The sequence below is a fragment of the Cyprinus carpio genome, chromosome B7 (assembly GCF_018340385.1).
Source record: "Cyprinus carpio isolate SPL01 chromosome B7, ASM1834038v1, whole genome shotgun sequence".
In the NCBI taxonomy this organism is placed as follows: Eukaryota; Metazoa; Chordata; class Actinopteri; order Cypriniformes; family Cyprinidae; genus Cyprinus; species Cyprinus carpio.
The window spans coordinates 38,220,542-38,242,880 of NC_056603.1; the positions used below are offsets into that span (position 1 = coordinate 38,220,542).

A 22,339-nucleotide genomic window follows, 5' to 3' on the forward strand; every position below is an offset into this window, starting at 1 on the left:
TGTTTTATGTTAACAATCAAGGTCACCAATGTGGCCCTTTAGTACACTGAAAGATCATTTTTCATAAAGTCTTTTTGTATATATAAAAGTCTTTTTTGGCAACAATAACATAAATATTTGCTTGGGTTTTTCAATCATGACTGAAGACTTTCCTAAAATCAAACATTCTGTCTTAACTTCTGGCTTCTGCATAGGCTTTCATCCAAGTCATAACATACATTTTGACAAGCACCAATCATAAAAGACAGAAAAAAATTACATGGTGTACACCCGGCTTAAGTTTGGCAGAGTTTGACAGTCATGGGTAGCTGATCCTCTTATTTACAATATAAAGCCTCTGTTCATGTGTTACATAATGGATCTCTGCAGGCCTCACTTTCTCTCATCACTTATGTTTCATTGGCTTTATTGAATGGATGAGCCTGTATTGTTTGCTAATAGAGTTAGACATAATAAAAGCGCAGTTATCTGACTGTCTGTATGACTTGCTGTCCCAGGACTTCAGAGAGAAGAACACGGACCACATGCGGCCAGACATCGTCGCGCTCCTCAAGAGCAGTAAGAACGCCTTCATCTGTGGTCTGATCGGTATCGACCCAGTGGCCACCTTCCGCTGGGCTGTACTTAGGGCCTATTTCAGAGCCATGGTAGCCTTCAGGGACGCTGGGAAGAGACATGTGGAGAAGCGCAGCGGTGAGTCAAATGAAATGGTTATCTGCCCTGTTTTTCTGATCCCATGCTTTTAGTTTGTATGACGGATTCTTAAGCAATACTTGTCACACTGTACCAGTGTGAATGGATATAAATATGATTACACAGTTCAAAACCTCGAACCTTAAGCTTAAAAATATCAAAATTTTCTTATTGTGCCAAATCCAAGACCCTTTTTGGATCAATAAATGATTCTATTGGCTAAAATACTGCTTTTGGGCTTCTGTTGTGTGCCTCACTACAAATCAAACAAGTTGATCTTAATCAGTTTAGTTCTTACCATCAAACTCCTTAGGTTAAAGTGTTTTATTTTAAATTATGTTGCATTAAATACATGAAACTGCAGCTGGTCTAAGTAAACTATCATTTTCTTTAGTTAGCTAACATTAGTATTGTATGCAAAACAATTAGCCTGCCAAGTTAACAAAGAATACCATGCTGTAGGATATTGTAACACAGTTGTTTCTTTAAGTACTGTCATGATGTTAAAAAGGTATAAACTATAATTTAAAATTTTGGAGGCAATTTTTGAAGTATGTATGTATGTATGTATATATATTTTTTAAGATAGAGGTAAACAGTATTATTGTAAAATATTATTACAATTGAAAAAAACTATACACTGTCTATATTTTGAAATTTTATTTAGCAGGCATCGCTCCAGTCTTCGAGTGTTACATGATATTGATTTGGTGCTCAGAAAACATTTCTTTTGATGAATATTAGGTTCAAAATTACAGATATTTATTTGAAGTAGAAAACTTTATGAATGTCTTTAATGTCACTTTTGATCCATTTATTGAGTGACTGTTGAAAAAAACTATAATAAAAAAAAAATCTTACTGACCTCAAAGTTTTGGACTGTAGTGTATACATATTTATTTTGATCTTATTTTATTGATTTTTGTGATTGCAGCAACTGTTTTGTTTTGTTTTTTTGGGTCAGGCATTACAAACGGCTACCCCTCTGGGTACCTGAGATTTTGTACAGTATTTTGGCATATCAGGATTTTCTCCCATGTAATATAGTCCTTCATTTTCAGCTGGGGCTATATGTTTTGCCACATTTAGCTGCATAACAGTCTTTGCTTTTATGTAAAAAAGTAGTTAGATGTCATGAAGTATTACATACTGTATGACAACATGCACATATGCTATTTTGTGTGTATGTTGGCTAGTAAACCCAATCCATATTAGCCCAGCTCCTCTTGCTTGTTTTCTATTGCCCTGCTCTCCAGCTCTTCAGTATCTATATGCCTTTCTTTCATTACAACAGGTTTATATTAATGCTTTGATACCTCACATAGGGTGGCATTTCAGCAATCTAGTTTAAACCGTAAGTGCTGCCCACTGCCTTATGGGTTGCCCTTCACATAGATCACATTCACTGCATTTCACTCTGGCCCAAATCTGATTTTTAAGTGTGAACACCAAAAATCACATTCATTTTCAATCTATGTCATGTGTACCAGACTTTATGCTGATAGTAAACATTTAGCTTCGCATAGACAAGCACATCTTATTTCTCCCTATTTAATCTGTCTTTTCTCTTTCTTCTCTCTTTCTTGTTTGTGTTTGTTTTTTGGCTTCCAGGGCATGACGCTGCTGCTCCAGTTGTGAAAAGTGTGGATAGCTTTAGTTTTCTGCATCACCCTGTGCATCAGAGAAGCTTAGAGATCCTGCAGAGGTGCAAAGAGGAGAAATACAGTAAGGCTGCCTTTCCATCATCTCGTCTCCTCACTCCATGCACCCCGGGCCAAGACATGAGGACCCTGTTAAATTTTACTGTTACGGCTATATTAATGCATACCTCTGCAGATACACATATATAACAGAATCATTGATTTGATTCAGAGCTGAGACTGGCAAGACTTGCCCTCATGTCTCTGCCCATCCGTCTTGCACCTGTCTTGCTTTCCTGCATGATGTCAGTTTGGGCACCTGTCTTTCACTAACAGCCGTCTATATGGGTTCAGTCCAGCATGCATGCTTCTCGGGCAGCCCACCACTGTCCCCTCACTGGAGCCCCTGTTCTGAGCACTCGCGCCCCAGCACCGCTCCAACTCAGAGTGTACACTCGTTTTTCTTGCCCTCCGAGGACAGCGGGCTCACAATAGGTCTGCTTGATGGAGGTAGCTCAGATTGCAGACTATACACACAAAAACACAAGAAAAAAAATACTTATGATTCCTACCTGTTACAAACTTTCCCTCATAATTCATTTGTTGTAGTTAGGGCTGGGTGATATAATTGAGGAAAAAACATCTATATTTTATATCTCAAAATAGTCAGTAATCAGTAATTGACAAATATACGTATGTGTGTGTGTGTGTTTGTATTATTAGGTTTATATTTTAGGGATTTTAGTTATTTTAGGTTAGGTTTATATTTTTGTATGAATGTATAAGTGCAGATATACATTTTATATAACTTAAATTGACAAAGGAATTTTTAAAAGAATAAATATTCTGTTTAGATGATGAATAAGGTATTAAAAGCTGTTTGCAAAATGCAGTTTAAAAAGGTTTTAGATGTGACCCACAGGACATGCCAATTTTATGACTATGGCTTAAATGAAAATGAATATTTCACCCAAAAATTAAAATGTGTTTAATATTTACTTGCCCCCATCACAACATATTTTGCGAAATTTAGCATTACATCACTTGGTCATCAAAGGATACTCTTCAGTGAATGGGTTCTGTCAGAATGAGAGTTGATAAACGTTGAAAAAGCTGAGAAAAACATTACAATAGCCTAAAAGTAATCCACACAACTCCAGTCCATCAATTAATGTCTTGTGAAGTGAAAATCTGCATGTTTTTAAGAAACATTCACCATTAAGGCATTTTAACTGTAAACTGTCGCTTCTGGCCAAAAAGTCGATGATCCATAATCTGTTCTGATGAAGAAGCAACCTAATCTATATCTTGGATGTCCTGAGGGTGAGCAAATATTAAGCACATTTTAATTTTTGAACTATCCTTTAAGAAAATTTAAGGAGCTTGATAAATTTAAATAAATAAATAAGACGACTATATACAGTATCTTATCGCCAACATAAATATTTTAAATATATGGTATATTTTCAATATATCACCCAGCTTTAGTTGTGCTACACTGAAAGCCTCCAGGTGTTTTTGTATGTGGATGTATGAACCCAGAAACTGTGGGTGTGTGTGTGTCGTATGTACTGTAACTGATTCACATGAGCATGTTTCAAGTAATTCACTTCTAATTGAATGGTTAAATGTTTCATTTCATCAACAGCAGTGAATTAATCAACATCACATCCTGTTAGGCTGATGATACAAGAGGCAACTTTTTGAGCAATGTTGCCATCAACGGGCAACCAGGTGAGACTCGCTGTCCATGATCTAAAGTATCCAGATTGAAATTTGTTACCCATTCTCAATGGAAAAGTGCCCAAGCAACATTGCTCAAAAAAAAGTTTTCGGACAAAATTACTCAAAAATTTGCCCCGTGTATCATCAGCCTTATACTCATGAGAACCATTACACAATCCTCTCATAAACTTTCACTCATTTTCCATATTACCCGTGTGTCTTGGGGCAGTCTGGATGTACAGGTTTTGTGCTCTGTTTCAGGTGTGAACAGGAAGAATCCTCGCACTCCACTATCTGATCTGCAGGGAAGCAACACTCTCAATCAACGGTGAGAACACCTCACATATGACCACCATCCTGTCCTGTATCCCTCACAGATACAGTGGACATGAAAAATGTCTAAATCTAAAACTTGTAAGATATAATGCTTATTATTCAGTATATATATTTGAAATATATTTAAGTGAGCTCAGATTTTGTGAATAATAATAAGAAAGTATAACTTCTACAAATTTTACAGTATAGTACAGCTGATATCCCCCATAATAATAATTCTGGTGGAGGTGTGTATGACTTATCTCATTCCACAAGCACTTTGATGAGATCAGCATGACATTCTGCTAGCGCACTGATAATATTTTCCTGGAGAACCTGCGTATTATTTGTTTCTACTGTAAGAAGCCGAGATTCTGAAATCTCCTCTGTAGTGTCCTGACACTTTTTTTTTGTTGGGAGGGGGAAATGAAGTGTGTCCGATGAGCCCCTGGTCAGTATTCACACGGCTTGTTAAGTTCTCCGTGTGGGTGTAGAGTTAGATCAGTGACTCCACAGATACCCAGAGGACGACCCACGGCCTTCTCGGATTCATGCTTTGTTAATGACTGCATGGCACTGAGATTAGTCTTGATATCCAGAACAAGCCGAGCTCACAACAGTGCTTTTGTTGCACTGTAAACTCCCCCTAATCTGTTTTGCAACCCCACACACTTTTTGGGTTACTATGTGACCATTAAACACCAGGAAAGAGCAGCTGCTTCCTGTGTGATGTAAGACTGGAGTTATTTGCTCATTTGGAGGACAGGCCCTGGGCTGATGGGTAATTGCTCTTCACAGTCCATGACCACATGCTCCATTGACCTCCTGTACACAGAATATTGTCATAAAATTACTGTCGCCCCCCTCGCCATTTTTTTTTCTTTTTTCGTTTGGTTAATTTGACAGATCATTTTCAATGAGTTTTATACCTAGAAACTATTGATAGTTTTCACGTGTCGTCATACACTCATAGGAACGCCCACCTGGCGGGCAAAACGAAGCTTTGCTCCACTGACCGCCAGTTATTTTTAGCAGTTTGCATTAAGTAGTAATGTAGTGAAACACAGATATTAAAAAGTGAAATTAGTAAACACCTTATTGATGATGTAAATTTTGTACAGGCAAGCATATGAACGCAGAATATAAATGCAATGTTTCACGTTAAATTGTTTCCCATAGAAAACCATTGTAAGGAAAACACTGAACCATTAAGCGGACGGCGTTCATATTCTGACCTCATCTGCTTGCCTGTGTAAACTATGCAACATTAATATAGCGATTACTGAATTTGATCTTTTAATATTACTGTTTTAAATATATTAAGGCACTTTAAGTGTTTTTACAACGTTTGTCACACTGTTTAGTGATTTAAATATTGCCGTGGGTGCTTAATATGGATTACAAATGGCCAAAACTCGCATTTTGTTCACATACCTTTGTTTTATTCTTTTGAGAGGTGATCGAAATATTTGCGGCTGTGAAACAGATGGAAGATTGAAAGGCTTGTGCTGCAGTTCTATGGATGTTTTGCCCTCCAGGTCTTTGAGCCGGTCACGTGACTTAAAGCTATCAATTGGTGTCCTAGAAAAATTCTAATTTAAAAATCTAATAATTAATCAAATGTAGTTAATAATCAGCAGTCAAATAAAAACTTGCATTTGAAATGTATATAAAATTATCCAAAATGTATAATTTACCCTCTGGTCAGCGCGCCAACATATAGCACCACTGCACTTCGGGCATCCCGAGTTCGAGTCCCAGCTCCTGAACTTATCCTGATCCTGTCCCCCCTCTCTTTCTCCCATGTCTAAATACTGTCCTATCACAATAAAGGCAAAAATGGCAAAAATAAATCTTTTAAACATTTAAACGATGGCTCATGTTTGTCATAAGTTAAAATGAGTAGATCACAGTGGACTGTTTGTTGTCGTGATAAAAGACATCTGAGCTGGAGAAGTAATAATAATAATATTAATTATAATAATAATAATAATATTTCTGCTGAAGTGCTATAAAGACAGTCATTTCTGAATAATTATACTGAATGGTTCCTTTAACAACTATGAATTATAAAATGGTTAAAAATCTGCCTCAAAATCTAATTTACAGTACATTAGCAGATAAGCCACCATAGCTGTTTTTACATGCTCCCAAAGCATTTATAATCAGACTGATGGCTCAACTGAACCGAAAAGCCTGTATAAACTGTAATCAGTTCGAATGAGATTGAAATGAACAAAACTTTGATTAAATTGGAAGGGACCTGATATAATTTTATCAGCAGGGAAAAACAAACATGTAAACGGCTGAATCTGACTGTTTTATTAATTGGATTCAAAAATATCTTGCACACATGAGGAGTGCCATGTTGCATGTTTACATAAATTGAATGTCTTATGAATGTGTATATATATTTAAATTTCCATTCTTTGGTCAGTGAAAGCAGGCTAAATATTTGCTTAAAAAAACAAACAAAAAAAAACCTTCGGACACATACAGTATGCCAACTTTCTTTTTAGATGTGTTTCATCAAGGCGAAAATTAGTAGCTGTGAAATTACCACTGTGGCTTTCTCTTCACACTCTGAACAAATATGTAAATCAGATTGCAATGTTCAGGGTTCATATGGATACATTTTATCTTAAATCAGAATCTTAAAGGGATACTCAACCCCAAAATTAAAATTTAGTCATAAATCACTTACCCCCATGCAGATATGTGCCGGTATTCGGTAATGCGATATATCACGGTAATGAATATGCACGATATTGTTATCGTGGGCGTTTCTAAATACCGTGAATAATTATATATTACAAATTATTCAAAATTTGGAATGCATTTTGAGAATACTTTTCCCATCAACTGGTCAAAATGCACAACACCGCTGTATGCTGCTTGAAAGAGGAGTGTGTGCTCTGATGTAAACACATGAGAAGCACACGAGGGAACACGTGAGAGACACGCTGAATGAGGGCACATTCAATCTCTGACAGCAGATGGCGCTAAACTGCAGAAAATGCAGCCCTTACCCTGGAAACCCCCTAAATAAAGCAGCTGCTACTTTCTAAAACATATTTAAATAATTTTAAATAGCCATTCAGATTTGTGTATTTGATATGGTGTCCATCACCGAGCCAAATACTTAAATATTTAGACTTAATAGGCTATTTATTTTCAAACTTTTTACTACAACATGCCCTAGATATTGTTTGAAAGTGTTTTGATTCTTTTTTGTTTATTCACACTTTATATTAGGGCTTCATTAGTTAACATAAACTGCCAATGAAAAATTCTTCTGAACATTCATTAATTTTAGGTATTCCAATATTTAATAACACATGGTTAAAATCAAAAGTTGCAACTGTTTATTTAATGAGCTAACATGAACTAAGACTTGTATTTTTAACAAAGATTAATAACTTCTGTAGCAAATGTAGCTATTGCTCATTGTGAATGTTAATGCATTAACTAAGGTTAGCTAATGAGGTCTTATTGTAAAGTGATACCTATGGGTCTTTATAGTTCTTTTGCACTTTAATCTGTGTAAACCTTTTAACTTTATATATTTTTTTCTGTATTGCTTTATTGTATTTAAATGTTCAGTTATTTTTGTTATAAGAAAAAAGTTATTTAACCTGTTATACTGTATTATGACCACTTTTTTGAAACAAAATTTCAATACCGTGATGAAAGCATGATCAATTAATTGCAACAGGAAAATTTGATACTGGCATATCCCTACCCCCACGTCGTTGCAAACCCGTAAAAGCTTAGTTCATCTTCAGAACACAATTTAAGATATTTTGGATGAAAACCGGGAGGTCTGTGACTGTCCCATAGACTGCCAAATAAATAGCAGTGTCAAGGTCCAGAAAAGGTATGAAAGTCGTCAACAGAATACTCCATCTGCCATCAGACGTGATTGAAATCAAACATTAGATATTTATTTCAAATTGTTTTGCTTTTTTTTTGCAGATAAGAGAGTTATAGATATGAGATGTGTGTTTGATATCCATATTTTTGCTGTCCCTTTTAGAGAGGGATGGAATGGGCGTCCTGGGAGACAAAACCGTCTGTCCTCTGCTGGATCCTTCAGTGAAGAGGAGGGTATCTTCGTCAACTCCACCAGCAGTAAACTCCTGGAGCGAGCCCACGGCATCCTTATGTGAGATTCTGTCACTCTGTGCTACACAGCTCTTTACTTTTACTGTCATCAAATACAAGAGTCTACTGGAATAGCATAACCACTATTACTTGTGCTTTTTTTTTTTCCAGGAGAAATAAGAACTATAAAATGAAGCCCAGTCTTCCTAAGGTGCGAATCCCATAACATACTTTTTCCTATTTTTATTTTACTCAATAACAAGTCTGTCATGAGCTACTCACCATATTATCAATATCTGGTGTTTTTGTCATTTTGTTTTTTATGATTGTTTTGTGAGATTTTTGTGAGATTTACCAATGCTGAAGTCAAGTTAATTCATTTTTAAATTTTTGTCTTTTCCCTCAAATCATAAGGTTTAGAATACTTGAAGAGTATTGTATCATATCATTATTTTTTTTGTCCTTTTTGGCTATTTTAGTACTTTTTGGAGCTGTCTAGTTGCGTTACGTGCCTTTTAGGATACTTCATTGATTTTTGCCATGTACAGAATTGACTTCTCCTTTTGTGTTCCATGAAAGTTCATATGGTTTTATAATGACACGATGGTCTGTAAATGCTGATAGGATTCAGATTTTTGGGCAAAATATCCCTTTAACTAGTCTGTGTAAGCTTGTGCCTGACTGACTGTGTGTCTCATCTGTCTATGTGTTTCTGCAGCACTTACTGGATGTCAAGTCTCTGAAGTACCTGAGTAACCTGACGTTACAAGATCGCATCACAAAGTCCCTGATGCACCTCCACAAGAAAAAGAAACCCCCAAGTATCAGTGCCCAGTTCCAGGTCAGATCTCGCTCTTTCTTAAGAGTATTCTGAATCATGTCTATGTTGTGTAAGTATGGTGTAATTTCCACTCTGTACAGCTCTGTTTTATGTGCCCCCCAAAAAAGCCCAAATTAATCATAATAAATCATGTCTGTCTTTGATACAATAACACTTTTATTTGCTCTGTCATTCCCAAGCTCTTTTGTTTTGGTTTTACTTAAAAAAAAAACTGCTTGTAAAAGTCTATGATTCATGACATTTAAGATCATGCAATGCAGTACGTACAGTATTTGTCATATGGCTGTTTTTATCTGGACAGGATCTCCTTACCTACTGTACCCAGAGCTTGAACTCATGTGCATTACAGTTTATTGAATTAGCTGAGCCTCTGCGTATTACTGTGTATTACTGTTGTCAGCGCTGTTGTGGGTTTTACATTTATGGTCACTTAATTAAATTCAATTAAATTAGACATTAAACCCTCTTAAAATAAACTTTTCAATCTCTCTAGTTGATGTACTTCAAATAATAACAACAGTGTACAACAGTGGATATACATGAACCATTGAAGGATTTTTGCTTTTATTTCTGAACCACCATAAACTTAAACAGAAATTTTCAAATCAACATTCATTTTGTCGTGACCATTTTAAATGAAATAAAATGCTTGACTTCTTTGTCTTGCTAAGTTAGCATTTTATGTATTTTAAATGCATATAATTTAGTGCTGTCAAATGATTAATCGTGATTAATTGCATCCAAAATAAAAGTTTTAGTTTACATAATAAATATACAGATTACACACACATATATTATGTATATATAAATACACACATATTCATGTTTATATTTAAGAAAAATATGTTACGTTTATGTTACGTTTATATTCAACCCTGAAACAACATACAGAACTACCAAATTCTGCTATTTTGATTGCAACATATAATAATTGCTGTTAATAATGTTCATCGTCTGTTTGATTACACCTTTAATTGATTTTTCTGTCCATTTCTGCCATATGTACATCAACTGACATAGAAACTTAATTTTCTGTAAAGCTGCTTTGCAACGATTTGTATCATGAAAAGTGCTATACAAATAAACTTGAATTGAGTTAAATATATTAAATATATTTATATATGATAGAAATTATATTAATATAGATATATACATGTAAATAAATGTAAATATTTTCAAAATATATGCTGTATGTGTGTATATTTATATATACATAACACATATACACAAAACACACGCATGTATTATGTAAACAAAAACTTTTATTTTGGATGGGAATAATTGAGATTAATCGTTTGACAGCACTAATATAATTAAATAATATTTTCATGCTTTTTGCATAATTCGACAATCAGAATGGAAGGTGATATTTACCTTAGTTTGTCTAAAAATATAAACATTTAAACATATAAATGCGTATTTTATAATGGATTCTCATAGTTTAATTTAGCTATGAAATCTAGCTGGGAAAAAAACTAAAGTATTTCCAGGTTTTTTTTTTTATGCAAAATTCATCTGCTAAATGAATATTTATAAAGAGAAATGTTGAAATCTGTTTAAAAAAATTCCAATCCCATGTGACATGAAAATGAATGTATTTGTTTCATTAAAAATGCAGCATTGTATGACAATTCACTCTGCTGGCTAAGAATTACATTTCCCTCTAGTGTCTCAGATTGAGACAGAGAGCTGTAAACATTCACTCGCTCTGCAGTTCTGGGGTGTCTGGCAGCAGGCCTGCACAAATGTGTGGATGACCTCACTTCCCACATCCTGTTCTGTGTGGCTCTCACTTTGGGAAGGGAGAGTGAATTCCTGACCACCAAAATAGCCCCTTTCTCTCTGTGTAGAGAGATGCAGACATGGAAACACACACAACAAATGCTTTTTTAAAGATCTTGAACATTAGCTTGTCTGGTGCTATATGTACATTTTTTGCTACTTTGGAATGGTATATATGTGTCATATTACACGATGACATTTAAAATATTGTAAGTTATAGTTAAAATAAACATCATTGTCTTCATTTATAATATATTTTTTATTTATTTTAAATGTTATTTTTTCTTATGGAGTGAAATGTTCTTGAAGGTTTTGTGAGATTTACCTTCATAGTCAAGAAACATAAGAAAATGACGAGATGTGAACAATTTGAACTTGTGCTGCCTTCATGAACACTATAGCTCAATGTGTTATTCAGACAATTAAAGTAATGCAGACAACATACAGCTTGTTTCTGCCATGTACGTTGTGTACTAATGTGAAATACCATTTAAGCTGAACAAATCCTTATTTATTAATTTATTTATTATTATTTTTTTTTAAGCCTCTCTCAACAAACTGATGGAGACGCTGGGTCAGTCAGAGCCATACTTTGTGAAGTGCATACGATCAAATGCTGAAAAGGTGTGTGAGTCCATATGAATGTTTTTGTATTAATTTCACTCATACTGAACAGTATATCATTTATAGACTATATACATTTCTGTGTTTATTGTTTGACATAAATCCCTGCTGCTTTTCAGCTCCCTCTGCGTTTTAATGATGCCCTGGTGCTGAGACAGCTTCGCTACACAGGCATGCTGGAAACCGTGCGTATCCGACAATCTGGCTACAGTATCAAGTACACTTTTAAGGTGAGACAAATGCACAATACAGTAAAGTTTTTTTGTGTGTGTTTTTCAAATAAGTCTCTAATGCTTAACTAAAAATAAATTAAAAGCAGTAATATTTTGAATTATTTTTACTCTTTAAAATAACTGTTTTCTATTTGAATTAGTGCTCTCAAACGATTAATAACATCCAAAATAAAATGAATACATAATAACTGTTTTCTGTTTGAATTAGTGCTGTCAAACGATTAATCGTGATTAATCACATCCAAAATAAAATAAATACATAATAACTGTTTTCTATTTGAATTAGTGCTTTCAAATGATTACTCATGATTAATCACATCCAAAATAAAATAAATAAATACATAACTGTTTTCATTTTGAATTAGTGCTGTCGAATGATTAATTGTGATTAATCGCATCCAAAATAAAATAAATAAATAAATAAATACATAATAAATATACACAGTACATATGCATATATTATGTAAACAAAAACTTTTATTTTGGATACGATTAATCGTGATTAATCGTTTGACAGCACTAATTTAAATATATTTTACAGGGTAATTTATTTCTGTGACGCAAAGCTGAATTTTCATCAGTCATTACTCTAGTCTTCAGTAACATTTATTGATATTATCAGTTATGTAAACCATTTCTATGAAAACCATGACACATTTTTTCAGAATTTTTGATGAAATAGAAAGATCAAAAGAAATCAAATGTTTTGATAACAGTCCTTACTGTCACTTTTGATCAGTTTAATGTGTCCTTGCTTAATAAAAGTGTTTAATTTCTTAAATAAAAATAATAATAACAATAATTTACTGACCCCAAAACTTTTGAATGAAGTTGTACGTGGATGAGCGTAATTTCTGATCCTATCCTCATCTTCTGGAGTCCCAAAGCTGAAATCATTGTTTCCAGTTATTCAGTTCCTTTCCTGGGTGTGGCTGTCTGGGGATGATTCTGTTGTTTTGGCCACTTTCTGTGTATTCAGCCCAGACAAATAGCATCATGTAGAGGATACAAATAGGATTAGTTTACACACTGTGAATCCCTAATGACTAAACAGATCATCAGCTCTATTTTCAATAATTAAAAGTGTTTTCTTAGGCAAGCCTCACTATTACTATTTCTTATGTTGGGTATTGTGTAAAATGGCCTTTACATACATGTAGGACTTGAGGGCTGTGTGTACTTTTGCATCCATTTCACTTTTTTATCCATGGCATGAGGAAAATTATAAAAGAATGGTGTTTTTATTTAAAGCTAAATATCAAAATTGTACTATACAGTCGTGGCCAAAAGTTTTGAGAATTACATAAATATTGGAAATTGGAAAAGTTGCTGCTTAAGTTTTTATAATAGCAATTTGCATATACTCCAGAATGTTATGAAGAGTGATCAGATGAATTGCATAGTCCTTCTTTGCCATGAAAATTAACTTAATCCCAAAAAACCTTTCCACTGCATTTCATTGCCGTCATTAAAGGACCTGCTGAGATCATTTCAGTAATCATCTTGTTAACTCAGGTGAGAATGTTGACGAGCACAAGGCTGGAGATCATTATGTCAGGCTGATTGGGTTAGAATGGCAGACTTGACATGTTAAAAGGAGGGTGATGCTTGAAATCATTGTTCTTCCATTGTTAACCATGGTGACCTGCAAAGAAACGCGTGCAGCCATCATTGCGTTGCATAAAAATGGCTTCACAGGCAAGGATATTGTGGCTACTAAGATTGCACCTAAATCAACAATTTATAGGTTCATCAAGAACTTCAAGGAAAAGAGGTTCAATTCTTGTAAAGAAGGCTTCAGGGCGTCCAAGAAAGTCCAGCAAGCGCCAGGATCGTCTCCTAAAGAGGATTCAGCTGCGGGATCGGAGTGCCACCAGTGCAGAGCTTGCTCAGGAATGGCAGCAGGCAGGTGTGAGCACATCTGCACGCACAGTGAGGCGAAGACTTTTGGAAGATGGCCTGGTGTCAAGAAGGGCAGCAAAGAAGCCACTTCTCTCCAAAAAAAACATCAGGGACAGATTGATCTTCTGCAGAAAGTATAGTGAATGGACTGCTGAGGACCGGGGCAAAGTCATATTCTCAGATGAAGCCCCTTTCCGATTGTTTGGGGCATCTGGAAAAAGGCTTGTCCGGAGAAGAAAAGGTGAGCGCTACCATCAGTCCTGTGTCATGCCAACAGTAAAGCATCCTGACACCATTCATGTGTGAGGTTTGCTTCTCATCCAAGGGAGTGGGCTCACTCACAATTCTGCCCAAAAGCACAGCCATGAATAAAGAATGGTACCAAAACACCCTCCAACAGCAACTTCTTCGAACAACCCAACAACAGTTTGGTGAAGAACAATGCATTTTCCAGCACGATGGAGCACCGTGCCATAAGGCAAAAGTGATAACTAAGTGGCTCGGGGACCAGAATGTAGAAATTTTGGGTCCATGGCCTGGAAACTCCCCAGATCTTAATCCCATTGAGAACTTGTGGTCAATACTCAAGAGGCGGGTGGACAAACAAAAACCCACTAATGCTGACAAACTCCAAGAAGTTATTATGAAAGAATGGGTTGCTATCAGTCAGGATTTGGCCCAGAAGTTGATTAAGAGCATGCCCAGTCGAACTGCAGAGGTCCTGAAAAAGAAGGGCTAACACTGCAAATACTGACTCTTTGCATAAATGTCATGTAATGGTCGAAAAAATCCTTTGAAACGTATGAAGTGCTTGTAATTATATTTCAGTACATCACAGAAACAACTGAAACAAAGATCTAAAAGCAGTTTAGCAGCAAACTTTTTGAAAACTAATATTTATGTAATTCTCAAAACTTTTGGCCACGACTGTACACACAACATGCTTCTCACAAAATAAAAAATACACTTTATTAAAATAAAAAATAAAGATTTTTAAGGAGGAGAAATAATAATGTTATATAAGGAAAATGGGTTTGTATCTGCTTATTCAATTCATGAGTGTCAGTACCATAAAAAGGGAAATGTATGTATTTCTGTATTTCATTTGTGGTAAAAAAAAAAAGAAAAAAAAAGGAATGGACACAAAAATACACAGACCCTTAATTCACACTTTCACTTTTTCAAATCTTTAGTCAAGAATTAAGATAAAAGGTTTCTGTAATACAGCCTCTAATAATCAGTAAGTAAACACTATTAGCAATGTGCTAACAGCCAAGCAGAACACTCCAGCAACTGTTTAGCAATGACTTATTTTTATTAAGGTTTCTACCTTGGCGATGTGTACTCAAGTGTCTTTTTATGAAGCTTGAGTGTTTCCTCCCCCAGTAATTTCTGTAAGATATGAAGCTGGTGTAGTTAGCTGACTTCACAGAGGCTCTCTATAGTCTGCAATAAAAGTGGCCAGGAATAATTGCATACACAACGGCATCTGCCTCCCAGACTGTCCACCCCCAGTGGGCTGCATTGACGGAGACTTCAATAAGGCATGCCTTCACAGTGATGTTAGTGTTCTAAGTTCTGCCCAGTTTTAAGGCCTTAATGAGAAATGTCACTTCCTGGATGCTTCAGAAAGTGAATGACGTTTTGTGTGTGTGTGCCATTAAGAAAAAAAGTTTGACTATGGCGGTGTGGTGTAAAGTCTCTGTGTTATGCCCTCCAGGACTTTGTTCGACACTTCCATGTGCTGTTACCAGAGGGTACCAACCAGGCCAGCCAGGAAGCTATCAGACGGTACCTGCACCAGGTGGATCTCACTCCTGAAGGGTTCCAAGTGGGCCGTACCATGGTATGATCAACCTTCAGCCTCTGCCAGTGATGGGACTTAATTAAATTCCTAGAGTCTTAACTTTTTCTGATGCCTTTGGGATGACACATACTGTCCATTCATGGTTAGCTTTGTTGGAAATGTACAGTATTGCATGCATGTGACGCGTCTCTTTGTCTATGCATGTGTATGGCAGGTGTTTCTCCGTGAAACAGAGCGTCAGCGGCTACAAGACCTGCTCCATCAGGAGGTGCTGCGCAGAATAATTAATCTTCAGCGACGTTACAGAGCTCTTCTGGAGAGAAAGAACTTCCTCAGAATGAGACAGGCTGCTTCTCAGATACAGGTACCTCTAAGATTTATTTTGTACTTTAAAAAAAAACAACAAAAAAAACAGAATGTTGAGTAATAGATTTTTATTAATTTTTTTTTCATTTGGAATTTTAGAAGAAAAAAAAAAAAAAAAATATATATATATATATATATATATATATATATATATATATATATATATATATATATATTAATATGACTGAAAATGAATGGAAGTTCATTGTTCATTGGGCAGAAGGTGTGGGAACCGTGTCTGTGGTATTTGGGTTAGGCTTTTGACATGTAAACAGTGGAAGCACTTACAGAAATAAAGGATTTAGTATTAAATAAATATTATTTTAACTCTAAAGGTGATTTATTTGTTCCGTCAAACACTCAAGGATGTTTAAAAAATGTTGATAGACTGATTGCAGTTATGTATCGATCCTTCTTTGATTTACATCTTGGAATTGACCAAAATATTCTTATTTAGTAAGATTACTTTTTAGAATTTAGTATAAATTTTTCTAATAAGACTTTTTTGTACATGTGAAAAAATATATTCCTGTCTATTCTAAAACATAAGTTTTTACACCAAATATTTTGGAGTAAATGTTTATTAAATGCCCACTGTGTTGTCTCCTGTAGAACTGGTGGAGGAGCTGTCAGTCTTCACAGAGGGACAGCAGGTTTGAGTATGTCCAGCAGGAGGCAGCGGTTTGTATCCAGTCGGCCTGGAGAGGCTTTAAAGAGAGGCGTAGACTCCTGCTGTGGAGGGAGGCAGCCTTGGTGATCCAGAGAACCTGGAGGCAGTATTGGCGGGGGCGGGCAGCCTGCCAGATCCAGACTGCATGGAGAAGACACAGGGCCAGAGAGCTCTACCTCCGTCAGCAGGATATCACCATCCGCCTGCAAGCAGCGGGTAGAGGCTATCTGGCAAGGCAGAGGTATGATACAACCCTTTCTAAAGAGTAACATCTCTGTTGAAATAAATTGCCTAATAATACAGAGAGAACTGTATAATGGTCTGGGTTACACCAATCAACATTCTAATGCTTTTTATACAGGTTCATAGTGCTAGCCTGCCAAGCAAAATTCTGGTTGGTTTAACACCGGAATAGCATAAGAACTTAAAGTTTATTGTTGTTGTTTTTTCATTGTTATTGTTTATATCATTGCAAAATGTAAACAATATTATTGTCCAGCGTTGAATTAAAAGTTGTATTTACTGTATAGTCCATCCAATGGCATGCATGCAGTACACTTACATAGAGCAACATGTACTATATATCAAATCTCAGCTGTGTGATAGTTTATATCATTGCAAAATGTAAACTATATTATTGCACAGCCCTTTATATAAAGTTGGAAATGCAGTACATCTGACTTTATCCACATATATACAGCATACTCATTTAATGTGATATATACTAATATACAGTATATAGCCAATCTCAAATGCTAGAATGCTTATATAGTTGCAAAATGTAAACTGTATAATCGGCCATCTCTAATCAGTGAAATGTGATTAGAGCTATTATAGACATTAGCATCATGATTTTCTGCAAAGCTGACTGGGATTTTGAAAAGCACTACACAATTTTTTTTAAACGTGTGCTGTCTTCCTACTAAGAAGTGTTTTTTTTTTTTTTTTTTTGACATTTTCAGATTTAGAGAACTTCAAGAGCAGAAATTAAAATCCACTCATCTGCCAAATGGAAAGATCAGTCTGTTACCAGAAGAGGGCAATCTGAGAGACATGGGTTTGGATCAAAGGAAGTGGGACGTCTCCGTTGAGGTGCAGGACGGGAGCAAACAGACACTCACTGGTGCAGTAGAGGTGCCTGGAGAAGATGTTTTGGAAGAGCTGGTGCCAGAGATGACAAAAGGTATTGCAACAGTACAACCGGCATCTGAAGTGACAATCCGAGAAAGACCACAGACTCTAGAGGATCCCAACCAGAGGACCCGGGCCAAACGGGAGAGCAGGCGGATGCGAGAATTGGAGCAGGCCAAATTCAGCTTGGAGCTTCTTAAGGTACGCTCCACTGGAGGTGTGTCTCCTTCAGAAGAAAGGCGCTGGTCAATGGAGCTGGTCAGCGAGATCCCTCACACTCCTCAGGGTACTCCAGACAGCCAGAGCTCCAAGGGCAGCTTTGAGCTACTCAATATAGATGACTATTTCAAAGACAAGGCACCTTGTGCCGAACCAGAGGACCTTGGTTCTCCTTCTGTACCTGACATGCACGATGTGTTCTCCAACATGCCCGAGTCCGCTTTGCCCTCTGACACTCCAGCACCTGATATAATGTCAAAACCAGCTGGCCAACCTGAACCTCCCAAAATGCAGAACTCGCTCCCGACTTTCTACTCCCCTCCATTAGAAAGCAGCTCTCTAATTGTGAAGTCCACCATTAATTCTGCCACCCCGTGCCCTGATGGCCTCAGAAAACCTATTAAAGACAAGAAGGAGTCCACTCGGAGACCTATGGTCGTGGTTATTAGTATGCAGAAGGAAAGCCTTTTAAATGAAGCAGATGTGAAGCCTCCGGAGGTTAAAGACAGTGCTGCCCAGACCAGCGAGCCACCGAGCCCAGCACAGCCTAGCAGCGAAAGCCTTTATGTTCTGGAAAGGCTAATGAAGCTTAATGAGCAAAAGGAAGAGCGTCAGAAACATCAGCAACAGCTAAATGAAAAAGAGTTGATGGAGCGGATCCGTCAGCAGAAGCACATCTTGAAAAAAGAACGTGAGCATAACGCCCAACATGAGAGGGAGAGGTATGAGAAGCAGAGGGTTGAAGCTCTGCAAAGGATTGAGCAGAGTAGGCAAGAAGGTTCAGGAGGAAAGCCAGATAGTTTCTTCACAGACAGAGGCCCTGCTCCCATAGCTCAGCCAGAGCCTGACCTCAGCTCCCAGCCACTGGTCCCAGAAAAGGAAGCTGCTCCTTCCATTTTCAGAGGCCAACCAAAAGATAGCCGCAGTGTAGCAAAAGGGTGGGCACCGAAGTTGACCCTGGAATCCAGAGGGGATGAGGCCAGAAGGAAATTAAATATGAAACCGTCCACTCAGAATGTCAACATGAACATGTCCGAGAGGCCTGGAAACATGTTCTTTTCACCGAAGGCCAAGGTTTCAAAGTAAGTGATGTGCTTGACCTCAGGGTGCCAGGTTACTAAATAGTTCATTGCAATGAAAATTATCATCATTTCTCACCTTCCGAACCTGTTTGATTTTCTTTCTTCTGCTGAACGCAAAAATAAAATGTCCAAGTTGTCCTTTACTATACAATGAAAATGGATACCTGGGGCTGTCAGGCTTCAGCTTTGTGTGAGAAACAGACAAATTTAAGCTGTCGTTAACATTAAAGGGTTAGTTCACCCAAAAATGAAAATTCTGTCATTAATTACTAACCCTCATGTTGTTCCAAACCCACAAGACTTTCGTTCATATTCTGAACACAAATTAAGATATTTTTGATCAAATCTGAGAGCTCTTTGACCCTCCCTAGACAGCAATGCAACTGCAATGTTCCCAGGTCCAGCAACGTAGCAAGGACATCGGTAAAACAGTCCATGTGACATCAGGGGTTAAACCGTAATTTTACAAAGCTACGAGAATACTTTTTGTGGGCAAAGAAAACAATAATAACAACATTTATTCAACAATTCTTTTCAAGAGTTACCATCTACTTTCTACATTTCTGAGAGTACCCCAGAACGTAATCCACATAAACAGCGCTGATTACGTTGATTACCACTGATGTCACATGGACTGTTTTAACGATGTCCTTGCTACATTGCTGGACCAAATTCCAGTTTATTCTGCACACAAAGCTAAAGAAAGAAATTGATATGGTTTTGTATGGACATAAAGGTGAGTAAATGATGGCAGGTTTTTTTTGTTTTTGAGTAATCTAAAGCTTGAACTTCTTGAATTTGTTTTAGGTTGGATAAGGACTTAGCCAATCAAGGGAAAACCGCAGGAGTCCAGAATGAAGTGAGCCTCTTGGGTTACAAATCCGCTAAGAGTGAGGTGAGAGATGTAGCAACTGACACTAGGTCATGACAGAATTAAATAGCTTTTCACAAACCTCAAGATTTTTTTCCTCGTTATTGAATACATTTGTCTTTCTGCCTCACGAGGCCCTGGTGGGGTCACCTGACCTTGACGTACGGGGGAGCATCTTCATTTGTTTTATCATTTGGTTGATTAGGTTGGCCGACCGGGTCATAAAAAAGCCCGAATGGCAAGGACACGTTCAGACTTCATGACCCGCGGTTCAAACGCCATGGGAGAGGGGGAGTCAGAGGAGGAGGAGTATGATGAGACCCCTCTGTCTCCTAGCACACCCCTCCCCAAGCAGGACTCAGAGGAGAGCACACTAGAGGCTTGTCACAGTGACTCCGAAATGGTAATTTAACGGTCTGTGTTAGCGCAAGCAGGCCAAGCAGCAAGATCTCTCTCTACAGCTAACTCCTCCAGAAGAAGCTGATAGATTGCCTTACTGACCACCTGAAACGCTTCTACACTCCCTATCCAATTGAAGGACATAATCTTCAACCACAGATGCTGAAACACCTTTTGAAAACTATTCTCATCTGTGATGGCAGGTGTTTTCTGCATCCACATAGAAATACTATACAAATAAATTATACAATGCAAAGAATCATTTGCATTTTAATAAGGGCTGTCAATAGATTAAAAAAATGTATATAAAAAAAATACTGATTAATCTTAAATTTAGAATTTTCCTCAATACATACATACAGTAGTTTACTTAGCTCTCTACTATAAATAGGGACATTACGTAGACATCTATTGTTTTTATATACAGCTAGTTAAAGGGTTAGTTCAGCCAAAAATGAAAATTATGTCATTAATGACTCACCCTCATGTCGTTCCAAACCCGTAAGACCTCCGTTCATCTTCAGAACACAGTTTAAGATATTTTAGATTTAGTCCGAGAGCTTTCTGTCCCTCCACTGAAAATGTATGTACGGTATACTGTCCACATCCAGAAAGGTAATAAAAACATCATCAAAGTAGTCCATGTGACATCAGAGGGTCCGTTAGAATTTATTGAATTTATTTATTGGACAGAAAGCTCTCGGACTAAATCTAAAATATCTTAAACTGTGTTCTGAAGATGAACGGAGGTCTTACGGGTTTGGAACGACATGAGGGTGAGTCATTAATGACATAATTTTCATTTTTGGCTGAACTAACCCTTTAAATAGATTACCCTAACCCTAACCAACACCCTACCTAAACTTTTTTACAATAAAAAATGTTATATAAAATTATTTATTTTTAATTTTGCTTTATTTTATTTATTTTTGTTATATTTTATAGTTTAGTTTAGTTTAGTTTAGTTAAGTTTAATTTACATTACATTACCGAAAAGATTTTGTCAGATTTAACACACTTCTGGGTATATTTTACCAAAAATATCAGTTAATGCTAGAAGGGGTACAGCTATGGCATGCACACATTAATATAGCGTAATTTTTGTCTGTACAACTATATATATTTTGTCTAAAGCATAATTTTTGTCTATACACTATACAACAATAATTACTGTTTTTGCATTATTGTAAGGGGTAGGTAGGTGTAGATGTTAATAAAACACAATCTAATAGGTTTCCATTCGTAGCTGTATCCCTTCTAGCCACAAACCAAAATATCCCCAAGCTTTTTTTATGGGCAGTAGAAAAGTGTTCTTGCTGACACCTATTGGTGTGGATGTACTGTAACATCACACAAAACAATGTTACTTTACATTATAAACATATTTGTCAAAAGCACTATTCATTTTTCAATAGTCATTAAAACTTTTGACTGTTTTTTTTTTTTGACACAAATTTAATTTAGCTCATTAGTTTTTCTATTAACTTTGACAGCCCTAATTTTAATGCATTTTTATCCAGCACAAAAATATAGTAGATTTAATTAATTGTCACACTTGACCCAGAACTTCTGTTTTCTTCAGTACATTGCTTCATGAACCAGCCACACAGATATGGATGGCTTCCATCAGAAGTTTGCTTTTCTTTCCTGATGTAATAAGGCATCTTGCGTAAAGTTTAACCCACGGCACTCTTCACAATCTGACCACGCTGCTTGTCTAGACATAACAGTTATGCTAGTTATAGGTTGCTCCTTCCAGAATTACCAAGACCTTCTGCGAGATTCTGCTTTCTACACTGCCACCTTGGAAAAAGAGTACTGCATGCTTTAACATCTAGCTCTGCTTTAACATCTAGCTCTGTCAGGCTAAAGCAATGGAACTGTCATGGCGCATATTCTGTATTTCTTATTCTGTACCTCTCTTTACAATAATCA

The 22,339-nt window shown here is 36.6% G+C and overlaps 1 protein-coding gene across 11 annotated transcripts in view; it reads left to right on the plus strand.

The window, feature by feature from the left end:
* The window catches only part of LOC109084418 (unconventional myosin-IXAa), a 138,923-nt gene that overhangs the window by 103,989 nt on the left and 12,595 nt on the right, over window positions 1-22,339 (plus strand). For 9 of the 11 annotated variants that reach the window (XM_042728530.1, XM_042728532.1, XM_042728533.1 and 6 more), the window contains 14 exons: window positions 498-693; window positions 2,305-2,418; window positions 4,320-4,386; window positions 8,410-8,538; window positions 8,649-8,688; window positions 9,196-9,318; window positions 11,644-11,724; window positions 11,844-11,954; window positions 15,580-15,705; window positions 15,881-16,030; window positions 16,645-16,943; window positions 17,665-19,134; window positions 19,942-20,029; window positions 20,211-20,408. In XM_042728530.1, the coding sequence (XP_042584464.1) occupies window positions 498-693; window positions 2,305-2,418; window positions 4,320-4,386; window positions 8,410-8,538; window positions 8,649-8,688; window positions 9,196-9,318; window positions 11,644-11,724; window positions 11,844-11,954; window positions 15,580-15,705; window positions 15,881-16,030; window positions 16,645-16,943; window positions 17,665-19,134; window positions 19,942-20,029; window positions 20,211-20,408 (3,192 nt within the window). The remainder of the gene's footprint in view (window positions 1-497; window positions 694-2,304; window positions 2,419-4,319; window positions 4,387-8,409; window positions 8,539-8,648; window positions 8,689-9,195; window positions 9,319-11,643; window positions 11,725-11,843; window positions 11,955-15,579; window positions 15,706-15,880; window positions 16,031-16,644; window positions 16,944-17,664; window positions 19,135-19,941; window positions 20,030-20,210; window positions 20,409-22,339) is intronic. The other 2 variants (XM_042728539.1, XM_042728537.1) reach the window with 2 other exon arrangements.